The sequence below is a fragment of the Alligator sinensis genome, unplaced genomic scaffold (genome assembly GCF_000455745.1).
Source record: "Alligator sinensis unplaced genomic scaffold, ASM45574v1 scaffold1322_1, whole genome shotgun sequence".
In the NCBI taxonomy this organism is placed as follows: Eukaryota; Metazoa; Chordata; order Crocodylia; family Alligatoridae; genus Alligator; species Alligator sinensis.
The window spans coordinates 805,483-817,144 of record NW_005842116.1 but is presented as its reverse complement, the minus strand read 5'-3'; the positions used below and the strand labels follow the sequence as shown (position 1 = coordinate 817,144).

General features: G+C 50.4%; 2 protein-coding genes across 5 annotated transcripts in view; one reads left to right on the top strand and one right to left on the bottom strand.

The window, feature by feature from the left end:
• Positions 1 to 10,503, bottom strand: part of RAB7B (RAB7B, member RAS oncogene family) — a 12,984-nt gene extending 2,481 nt beyond the window's left edge. Inside the window, exons 1-5 of the mRNA XM_006024748.3 lie at positions 10,194 to 10,503; positions 2,998 to 3,059; positions 2,647 to 2,773; positions 2,090 to 2,305; positions 776 to 901 (exon numbers count right to left, since the gene is read on the bottom strand). Coding sequence (XP_006024810.1) covers positions 776 to 901; positions 2,090 to 2,305; positions 2,647 to 2,773; positions 2,998 to 3,059; positions 10,194 to 10,205 — 543 coding nt within the window. The 5' untranslated portion in view covers positions 10,206 to 10,503. The remainder of the gene's footprint in view (positions 1 to 775; positions 902 to 2,089; positions 2,306 to 2,646; positions 2,774 to 2,997; positions 3,060 to 10,193) is intronic.
• LOC102374233 (CMRF35-like molecule 8) overlaps positions 1 to 11,662 on the top strand; it is a 64,769-nt gene that overhangs the window by 27,813 nt on the left and 25,294 nt on the right. The window lies entirely within an intron of this gene.

Below are 11,662 nucleotides of genomic sequence, written 5' to 3'. Positions count from 1 at the left end.
CAGCAGGACGGTCATGAGATGGACTTAAAAAAAACTATTTCAGACAAAAGTGTGGACTTCAGCTGTCCTATTTCAAACATAAGCAGTGGTTAATGATAAATTAAGCTGTCATTTAAAATCATAGGAAATGATAAAATCGCAGGACTTGGAAATGGTGAATCATGCTTGAATCTTAATCACCAGTTAAGGGAAGGCTGGGGTTTGAATCTAAGGACAAACTTAGGTGTCAGTTGAAAGGACCAGAATCTCATTAGGTGTTTTAATCTGGACCAAATAGTGATAGTCTCCATAGAGCAGCTCTCAACCTTTTTTAGACTCCAGATGCAACTTGTTAGACTCAAGGCACCCTTTGGAAAATGCCACCTTTTAGCTTTCACTCATTTTTGGACTGCTGCTGCTGCTGCTAAAAAAAAAAAAAAAAAAAAAAAAAAAAGAGTTCAGAAAGACGTCAGCAGGTAGGAGTGTTTTGGACACCCTGGTCTTCTGTTTGAAATCTCTGGGTTTACTTTGTGAATCATGCATAGGTGTTTGCACACCAAACAGTGCTAATATTGCGTGGCATCCCTCAGCACACTTAAAAGGAACTCTTGACACCCCACGGTGCTACGACACTGATTGAGAATGGCTGCCCTAGCTTGTCAGATCCAGTGAACATTTCCTTACTGGATCTCTGCTGTTTTGTGACTTCTGCGTCAAGGTGAATGCTCCCCCGCCAGCTAGATGCTCAGTGTGGAGGGAAGCAGCCAGCCCTGCCCCCATAGGCACTGCTACTCACCCTTGCCAGGGCTTGTCTTGCGAGGGTCTCAAAAGCCTGTGCCACGTTAATGTCATTCTTGGCGCTGACTTCAAAATATGAGATGTCCTTTTCTTTGCACCAGGCTGAAGCAGCCTCCTGGGGCACCTGCAGGAGGGAATGAGGATGGGGTCATAGTATTGACTTGCAGGGGTTTCACCCGTTCAGGAGGTGAGAAGATCCAGGGTGTGGGTTTCAGCCTTTTCTTACGGTTCTCCTAAGCTCAGAGACCTCTGCGCTGTCCCCAACCATTTCACTCCAGTAAATGGGGAAAGTGTTGGGCTTGTTCTCTGAGAGACCAGGGTCCGACTGTTAAAGGTGCCTTTCTGTGGGAGTCATGTGCCCCTGATCCACACAGAAGCCTGGGTGAGCTGAGGGGCTTCAGGACCTTTAGAAGGTGCACAGGATGTTGCTGAATTAGGGCCTCATTGGTCTCTGGACTTGTCCTGGCAGATGCTGAGCACAGGTGCATCAGGCCACAGTGCTCAGCAGTGCAGTGCTTGCTTGTCACTCCTCAAAGCTACCCTGCTCCCTTGTCCTGAAGAGCATGAGCAGCTGCACATCTTCTCTCTGAGCAGATCAGTGCAGCTGGATTCCCTGCTCCATCTGGTGGGGACATCTGTGTAACATCAGGGCCAGCAGCAGCCTTACTGAGAGAGCTTGCTGCAGATGTTATGGTCTCCAGCAAAGCTCATGGGTGGATTTAGGGTGGTTGAGGAAGGAGATTTCTTTCAGCTCTTGGACAAGGGAGTCTGGAACCAAACATCCCAGCTATCCTGTTGGAGATTTCCCTTCCCTGGCTTCACACTGGTATTCCTACCTTGTTGGTGAATAAACCAAGTGAGCCTGGCTCCAGCTGTGTTAATGGAGACTGGCCTCTTTGAAAGCCATTCCTCATTTTGGATGGCTTAATATTTGGTGGCCCCAAAGGAGATGCATGACAGGGCCCTAGTTTCCAGAAAGCAGGTGCTGGACACTTTCTAGGATTCGGGCTTCCTCAAGGTGTCTGCAGTTGGGCACCCAACATCATTAGCTGCTTTTTGATATTTAGGTGCTAACAAGGGGTGTAAGGAGGTGACATAATGTTTAAATGAATTTGGTGCTGGTGAGCAATAGCTGCCTGACAGGCTGGAGCCAGCATTTCCTACACCACAGTACCAAGTGTGCTCCACCACAGACTAAAGACCCCATCCTGAGGGCTGTGACAGTTCCTAAAAGATTTCTAGGGCCCTTCTCTGAACCCCCACCCTCCCCAAATGCTTTGAGCCCTTGATGGTGCCGGGGCTCCCACCTCACCTGTCGGTCGCTTATATCAATTTTATTTCCCAGCACCACCATGGGGAAGTCCTTCTCCTGGGAGAGAACCTTGTCCAGGAAGTCCTTTCTCCAGTCATCCATGGACTCGAAAGACTCCATGTCTGTGACATCGAAGGCCAGCATGCAGCCATCTGAGCCCTTGTAAAATGTTGACACCATGGACCGGAACCGCTCCTGGCCCCCCGTGTCCCAGATCTACAAAGGGGAGAAGGGCAGGAGATGCAGACACAGCATTAGTGCACATAAAATACCCACATCCTATGAATCCATGAGGCAGCAGGAGTCTGGGATGAGCACCTGCAGCTCAGACTGACTTCAGTACATTTCAGGGATGCTCAGCACAAGCCCTGCTCTGCTGGTGTCAATAGGAATATCTTGTAGTTGACTTAACTAGGGGATGGAGTAGGGGGCCCAAGTGACTGGGACTTGTGCAGCACCCTTTCTGGCCCACATGCACCATGCACATGCCTGGTCAGAAGGCTTTCAGGCTCCCTCTATGTGCACTACTGACTGAACCCCAAATAGGAGTGACTCACCTGCAGCTTGAGTGGGGTGTTGTCCACCATGATGACCTTGGTGAGGATGCTGGCTCCCAGCGTGGTCCTGTAATCTTCATAAAAAGTCTTGTGCACATACTGATGCAGGAGCGAGGTCTTTCCCACGCTGGTGTGGAGGGAGAGATGCACATAGAGACATGTGTTAGCCTTAGGATCTATGCTTCACAGAGTGGGGTTCAGGGAAAGTACAGTTACACATCCCCCGCCCTCCCCACCCCGTACTGCTGTTAAAGAGACAAGGCCAAACTCCAGCCTTTCCTATTCTGTTTGTCTTGTACCTTCCAGAGTTGGCCGTGGTCTTGGCTGTGTCTTAGATAAGGCTTGACTTACCCCAGTGCTCCAATGATGATAATTTTTAAATCCACTTTCTTATTGGAATTCATGAAAGGCACCTAGAGGAGGGAAAGCACCGTGATTACCAGAGCTCCCAGCACAGACCCAAAGGCACCTCCTAAAGGCTGTGACGTTTCCAACCCTTCGGCCCACTTCAGTGAAAGGGCTCCCTGGAAACCCACCTGCCATGATGCTGAGCATCTGCATGTGCTGCTTGTCTCTCTCCCCAGCAACCCCCTCCCTTCTACTGTGCTGCACTTTTCGCTGCAACAAGAGGAGAGGGGGCAGGAAGCATTCAGCACAGCAGCCCACACAGACAGCCAGCACTGGCGACAAGGGGCCTATTGTGACCAGGAAAATGGCCAACAAATCTATCAGTGTTTGTGATGTGTGCAGGAGGTAGTACCGAGCAGCATTATTCAGCCACCGCTCCCCCCACTCATTTATCCCTGCCCGAACCACAGCTCTGTCTCCATGCCCTGAATGGGTGCTTGTTTGCCTATCGTTCTGCGCACTGTTTTATCCTTGCAGCTCTGGGGACATTGGGTGAAACTGAGGCACCTCCCCAAGGGACAGGCCCCCAAGACCATGGCTGACACATGGTCCCATGTCCTACTGAGACCATTTTTGCAGTTCTGTCTGTCCTTACTGTTCCCTGGTCCTGCCTTCTCTCCACCATTGCCCACATGTCTGCTCATCCCGTGCTGCAGCTCATCTCATTGTGTAGCTTGCTGACATGCTCTGGATGCATGCTAAAGGTCATCCCAAGTTGATCCACCTGTAAGTGGTAGCTGGTCATTTGGGCTGTGGAGTGGGAAGCAGCCAGGCTTGAGGCAGCTATATGTCTCCCCTGTGTGCTGTTGGCTACCTCAGCTATGCCAGCCCTAGGGTTCACAGGCTCTCGTGGACCTCTGACCTTTCTCTGTCTGATATTGTCTTATGCCACCATAGGAACTGTGTGAGGCAGGAGTGTCTTGCTGTTATTTGTGTGCAGTGCCTAGCGCTCTTTGAGGCCCAGACATACAACTGCAAAAAGTTTTATCATAAAGACTAGTCGTAGGGATCACCAGGGCGAGGAGCTTTCATGGAACTCCCTGGGCTTTGGCTTTCCTTCCACACCTGAGCCACTCCCATCCAGCCGGCCAAGCATCAGGGAAGGCTGGACAGAAATATTTGTTAAAAAGGAGTTTGTCAGTGCTAGTCAGTCTTTCCTGGCTGCTTTCCAGCTATGACTTCATTAATCACTGCCTTGGGTGGCCTTTCTAAGCTCCATTCTGGACTATTGAGAGCCTTTCAGAGGTGGAGAACACAGCCCAGAATCTGTGCGCCTGTGAATCATTCCTCCATGCAGCTGGTGACTCATCCCTCTTTGGGCCAGGAGAAGGTTTCATTATTATGCAATACAAGGAAGCTAAAAAAAAAATCCTGCCTTGTTTTAGAGAAATTTTCATTCACATTTTCATTTAGCAGAGGTAGATTCCAAAGTATCACTGTCACAGAGACCAGGTCGTACGTGTAGATCTGAACTTGTCCAAAACACATCTCTTTGGATCCAGGGTTCCAGGTTTTTGCTTCAAGCCCTTCCCCTGTGCAATGTGTTTGGAAGTCTTGCTGCAGGTGGAGAACGATGCGTACTAAAACTTTGACCCAAATCCGTGGCTGTGGCAAAATGGCAGTACTTACTAGTCTTGGAAGCAACTTGTGGTCCCTTTGTGCACTGATAACTTGAGACAAGCAGTGTTCAAGCTGGCAAACTTGGAGAAGAAAAGACTGTCCCATCAGGCATAAAGCAATGTCCAAGGAAGGACTACTTGAGCCTAGCATAGGGCAAATGTGACTACACATCAGTGCTCCCTTGGCACGCCCAGCAATAGCATCTGCCGGAGGCAAATCCCTCTGCAAGTGTGCAGCTGGCCAATGATGCAACAGTAGGGCATGAGGAAGGAGAGTCTTTCTCATTAACGGCTGCTAATTCACTTGGGACTGTTAAGCGTGAGAGAAGGAAATCAGTGCCTGGTCCAACTGATGGATAAAAGGCCTCTAGGAAAGGATGGATGTGGATCCTGAACAGACCTCTCAGGTTGGCTGAATAAATATAGGAGCAAATGGATAGTCCCGCCCAGCAAAGCCAGGAGGCAGGCAGTGATGGCCCTGACGTTTTGGGCTTGAGAGGTAATTTGTACTGAATGAGTTTGCCAGTCCCCATGCAACTCCAGACCCAGAGCAAAGCGCGCAGTGTGAGGAAGTAACACCTCTAGAGGCAGCTCAGTGCTGCCCGCCCTTTCAAGCTGGTGGCACCTGTCACGGATCTTCAAGCTGTCCGCTGGTGAGTTGCTTGCGCTTGGAAATTCCCTAGGCATCTACTGAGAAACACCAGCAGCGTTTTATTTCTCTGTGTTGCCTTTATATTCACATGCTGAACTGAGCACTGCCTGAACCTCTTGGCACTGAGCTGGGAGGGTTGTGAATGGGGGAAATAAGTCAGCAGATCTGCCCGTAGCATGTTTCCACCTCCCACAGCAGCTCTGTCGAAGGGACTGTCAGCTGTGTTTCACACTAACTTGGGATTTTTCGGGATATACGGGCCTGCATCCACACACGAGTGGTTTGGCTGAACTATCTACCTGCCTGTTACACACTAATCGGGCCGCTTTGGAAGCAGAATAACTTCCATGCAGGCTCAGTTACTCTACTCCACAGGGGACATGGATGCATCCCCCGCCTGCCCTCCCTCTTCAGCTAACAGCTGGGAGACTTGCCCCTCCAGTGTCAGCTGATTGGGAGGCTGCTGCCTCACGCCAGTCTGCCAGTAAAAACCCAGTAACTAGTGTAATGGAAACAGCAACAGAAAGATTCATACCTTGAAGAGGAGGTGAGCTCACCTTTGTGCACCCCAAAAGGCAGGAATGAGCTCTAAGCATTTTTCCTTTCCTCTAGAGGTCTCCTTTATGGTCTCATGTTAAATGAACATGTACCCAGCTGCCTCTGGTCAATCTTTCAAGGGTGCTTGGCACCAAGGAGTGAGGCTGAAGTGAGCTGTTAGGTGCTGTACAGTTTTAGGTCATTCAATTCCTGCATCTGTGCAAAATGCCAAACCACCCCATAGAGTCCATTGCTGACATAAGCAGGTAGTGATTGCTGCATGTGTAAATCACCCCATGTGCCTGTAGGTGCCATGGCCTGTGCACCTGTGACTAGGAGTATGTGAGTCTTTGCACATGTCAAGGCACCCATGCGTCAGTCAAGGGCACTGGCTGCTCTCCACGCTTTCTCTGGAGAGCCTTGCTGTAGGGTGGCATCCAGTTGCCACGCTGAATGCGGCAGGCAGCATTGCATCAATAATAGCACCCAGCGCTTTTATGCTAAGGGATCAGACATATAAGAGAAACTGCAGGCAAGAAGCAACCTCCAGTGCAGTCCAGCTATGATATGAGCCAGGGTCTGTCAGAACTTATTTTTTTAATTTTCCGTATTCCAAGCCAAATCAATTCCAAATCCATGAGTCAGTCCAGAACCATAAGTGGCCTTACTACCAGCAAACATCCTCCACCCCCATCTGGGGCTTCAGATGTTCCCAAATCCTTTGGCGGCCATCCTAGTTGCAGGCTTGGGGTTCAGATGCCTCCAAGTTTTGCTTGCCTGTAACCATAAGGCCCCAGGGGCAAACTAGGAAAGAGTTTCTCATTTCCATAAAGTGGGATAAAGCCAAGGTTAATTATGCATGACCTATGCGGATACTATCTCATGCCAGCAGAGCAGTCTTCCCCAGGTGCAACAAGGAAGCCACCATGATGATCATGGTATTTCCCCTGCCAGGCAAGCATAGGACTACGCTTGATCTGAGCCCACAAGAGGCCGAGAAGTCTCAGGGTCTGTCAGAAATCAGCATCTCCAGTAACCCTTGGGGTGGTTGCAAGGCCAGGCCCCCACTGAAGAGCTCTCCACCACCCCCATATAACGCTATTCATCTCTGTGGAGCTGCACCTGGGGTCTGAGAGCAGAACTGGGCCCCTGACTCAACTGGGATGAGACTTCCTTTGGTCCCACTTCTGGCTTATCAGTCCTTTTTCCTAGCCTCATACCTTCCCTAGGCTCTGTGCTGTCAGGCTTCTGGAGTGGCTTGTACCCAGGCACAGCTTGGGGCAAGCTGGCTTCATCTCCTCTTCCAAGCTTGAGGGGGAGCCAGCTCTCTACCCCCGTGACCCAAACCCAACTGCAATGTCTCAGCAAACCAGAGTTTGCCTCCTGGGCTAAGATGCAGGGCAGCATGTAAGGAGAGGCGGAGGGAACTGGGCTTATTTAGTCTGGAGAAGAGAAGATTGAGAGGGGATTTAATAGCAAACTTTAATTACCTGAAGGGTAATTCCAAAAAGGATGGAGCTAGACAGTTCTCAGTGGTGGCAGGTGACAGAACGAGGAGCAATGGGCTCAAGTTGCAGCAAGGGAGGTTTAGGTTAGATATTAGGAAAAACTTTTTCACAAGGAGGGTAGTGAAACACTGGAACAGGCTCCCCAGAGAGGTGGTGGGAACATCATCCTTGGAGGCTCTTAAGACCTGGCTAGATAAAGCCCTGGCTGGGATGATATAGTTGGGGCTGGTCCTGCTTTGAGCAGGGGGTTGGACTAGATATGATCTCCTGAAGTCCTTTCTGACCCTCGTTTTCTGTGACTCTATGATTCTGTGTCTGAAACTGTGTTCGCCCCTAGAGGGAAGCCAGGCACCAACACAATCAGGTAAAGCAGCTAAAAATGTACCACACCTTCCTGGCCTGTCTGGGCAAGGCCCTGGTGAAGGAGCCTCCCCAAAGCAAGTTCTTTCTTAGAGTCACTAGCAGCAAGGGCATGCAGCCCTATACACTGCCCTGGAAGCCTTCACACTCTCCGTGACATCCATACATTGCTTTCCTGCCAGCCTCGCTGTGCTGGGCACTAAGTGCCACTATACCACACCCACCCTCTTACACCAGAAAGCCCTATAGGACATCTCAAAGGCAGATGTGACCCTCAGAGTCCTGAAATGTGGCCTCTCAGTCCTGGGGGACTTGATTCCACCCAGCTGGATTCTTACTAGGCTCCACTGACCGCGGGGATGCTCTGGGTCTTTGCTTTCCTCACTGGTGAAGCCAAGCAAAACCCGGCAGCTGTCGCAGAGGGGTGGGGGTACAGGGGTTACAGCTGGTGATTTTGTGATTGTTCTTACAGTTATGTGCACATAGATGGACATTAACAGCGGCCCCAGGGAGGCAGCAAGTTGCCAGTACAGACCACGCAGCCTCTGTGTCTTGGCTAGCAGAGCTGTGCGACTCCACCTCGGGTGGTGGGGAAGGTCATCATCTTGCCATCCTTCTTGAAGCTGCCTGCCAGCAAGATGCAGCCTGTCTGGATCCGTGAAAAGTCAGGGACAGCTGGGTCTGGTGTTGGCCCTGTGTCAGGCAAACAGGGACAGTAGGCACAGACTGACTTGTATTTGATGCTAACAGCAAAGAAAGCAGTTAGAGAGGCCTTGGCTTGCCACTCTGCAGTGGTCCCCAGGGAGGGGGACTTGTAGAGGAGAGGAATGAGCCTTTTTTGCTTCTTTCAGACATGGAGGGAAGGACTGAAAACAGGTGTGTTCACTTCAGTCCTTTTACTTAGCGCTATCAGAAATGTTGAACCTTGCTTGGCTCTTGAACTTGCAGGTGGGCAGGGAGCTCCATCAGCTTTGAATAGAAGGGGCAACTTTAACAAAGAATGCTTTCTGCCGAGTGTTTGGTAGGCACTGGAGTCCAATGGTAGCTAACAACAAGAGAGCAAGGAGTTTTAAACAGGGTGGTGAGAAACCACTCCCTACTGCATTTGATTAGAAGTGGTGTCTGGGATGCTGCACCCACCAGCGAGTTCTCTGCCTGGCCCAACAGACAAAACCAACTAATGTCATTACAAAAAGGGACCAATTGACACTACCAGAAAATGCGGCCCTAAGAAGTGCTGCTAGATGTGTGTGGAAACCCCTCCTAACTTTTTTCATTACACAAGCAAGTACAACAGCTTTTTTTGGTTTTCAGGCTGACAAAGAAACAAGAAAAAAAATCACCCAAAAGTTTCGTTCAGCCCGTAATGAAATGTTTTCCTCGGTTTGGGGCAGTAGGAGTAGAGGGGAAGCGTTAGTTTTAATTTTCAACTTTTTTACTCAATTCAAGTAAAGTTTGTCTCAAAAGAGAGTCCCCAAGTAAAAACTGGAACTTCACAAGGAAAGCTTTGGACTGCTCCTGGAGTTTCAGATCTTTTGGGGTAGTTTGTTTGTTTTTTTGCCAGGAGGATTCTTTTCTTTCTTCTTTCCTTGATTTGGTACGTGTTGTTTTTGTACATGCCATTTTCTGAATAAATAGTTTGCTTGGAAAGCTTTGTCCCAGCCCAGTTCCTCCAGCTCTGCTCTGCCCAAGACCAGGTCTTGGCCTCCCCTTGGCTAAACCAGCTGTCCCCTTGCTAGAGCAAGCCTCTGGTCTAGCCAGCTGGCAGCCCACTCTGGGGATGGACTGTGGTCCATCTGACTGCCTGGACTCTTCTCCAGCAGCACTGCCTCCTGCCTCTGGGTGCAGCCCAGCACTGAAGGGCCAAATGCGGTGGCCACCAATCAGGCTAAGACCTAGAATCACACCAGGGGTGGGGGAGCCAGTCTGTAGTTGTGGGCTAAGCCCCAGAAGGGGTGGAGAAGGTGCAGCACCTGTTGCTCCAGCCACCCAGTGACATGTGGCAGTGTGGAGCCCCAGCAGCAGATGGGAAGGCTCACTGACAAGATCCTGCCTCTGCATTTTTTCCTGATGTGTTGTCCTGAGCTGTCCTACTTTACGGGCTTGCCCCTGCCCAGACTGCTCTCTAGCCCATAGACAGGGACCCAGGCACTCTGGACCTTCTGTCAAAAGAGCCACATATTTCCGTCTCCCCTGCCTGTTGTATGTCTATGCAGTCCCAGATCTAGGCACTCAACCCCACCTCATGCTTCACCAGGTTTAGAAATCTTTGCTTTGCCAGACTTTTAATTCAAAATGGACTTTGCAATCCTGATTTCCCTGCTCCGGGGAGTAGGCTGTTCTGTGTCCGATCCCCTGGCTTTGCTACAGCCTGAGCTGCGGCATAACTATTTCGATCCACCGCCTGCCAAAATTCCACCGCTCCCCTACCAGAAAAAAGGGCAGCAAAGAAAAGGCACTTACATGCTGTGGCATCTGTTCTGTGAGATCTTCTCTCGCCGAAGGGACCTGCAGGCTGTCAGCTTCTCCGCTGCCCTGGCCGCCACTCCGGTTCTCTGTTCTTTACTTGGCTTTCTAAAGAGGAAAGAGTCAGGAGGGGCTGGGAGGAGGATCCAGGAAATTGCAGCTTCTCAGAGTATTTCCCTTTTTCTCTCCCTCATTCTTCCCTGGCAGACAGTGAAGGGAAACGTGCTAAGGACGCAAGCCAGAAGTTACATCAGCAAGAAAGGGGCTGAGATAATCAGATTGGGTTGGGGAATGTCTTTCCTACGGAGAATGAAGCAGAGCGTGTGTCTGCGAAGGGATTTGGGGCTGAAGTGAACTTCCTGGGCACCAACCAAGTGAGGAAATTAGTAGTTCTGCACTTTTCCAATCCTGAAAGGCACCCCCTCCCAGATCTGCACGTTTACCTCTACTTAGGTCTCTGCTTAGCTCTAGGGATGTCTTCATTCTTAAAAAGAAACAAAACAAAACCAACAGCAAACCTTGCTTCCACCATCTCTCTACTGACAGGGGATGGTACTCTTCTTGGGCGGGGGGAGGTCTGATGTTGGGGACAAAAACCTGAATTTTTTCCAAGTTCTTTGCTTTCTTTTCTGTCACAGGGCTCCCAGTGCCTCTTATCTGCTGCTGACCTCACATCCAGCCAGGGCTGTTTTTGTCGTGGGCTTATTCAGGGCTGAAAAACACCCCATTAGTGATATCGGTGTTGTCATTGTCACCTGAGCAAGTTCCCTGGACTTTGCTCAGTTAGTACTGATAAGGCCAAGTGGGAAGTCGCCTTGTGTGCCTAATGTATTGGGTGGGGGGCAGCTCTGGTCAGCCATGGCAGGGAGTTGTCACCCTCCGAATGTGCTCAGGTAACTCTGGGCCTGTTTAGCAGGACAGCTGTTTCTGGGCAGTCCCAGCAGAGAGGCCTGGACTGCCTCTCCAGGAACTTTTGGGGAACACCATGCAGGTTAGGCTGTGGAGTCAGCTGTGCTGTGCTAAGTCGTAGCTCTGGATCCCCACTTCACATGGAAACAGCAAGCATTATTTCTAATATTGCAGGTGGGGAAACTGGGGCACGGGGAAGCAAAGTGTTTTGCCGAAGTCCCGCAGTAGGGCTGGCCTGGAAATAAAACTCAGCTCTCCATTAGGATGTGCTGCCTCCAGCAGTGGAGTCAACCTTTAGGAACATCAAGCCAGCCCTTCTCACCAGCTCTGTATTCACCAAACCAGATAAAGCAGGGGTGGGCAAAATGTCGCCCACAGGCCGAATGCGGCCCACCAGGCCATTCTATCTGTCCCATGGGGCCCCTAGAAAATTTGGAAAATTAATATTTATCTGTCCCTGGCAACCTGTCATGTGACCCTCAATGGCTTGCCAAAACTCAGTAAGTGGCCCTCCGCCTGAAACAATTGCCCGCCCCTGAGATAAAGGGAGGGAAAGA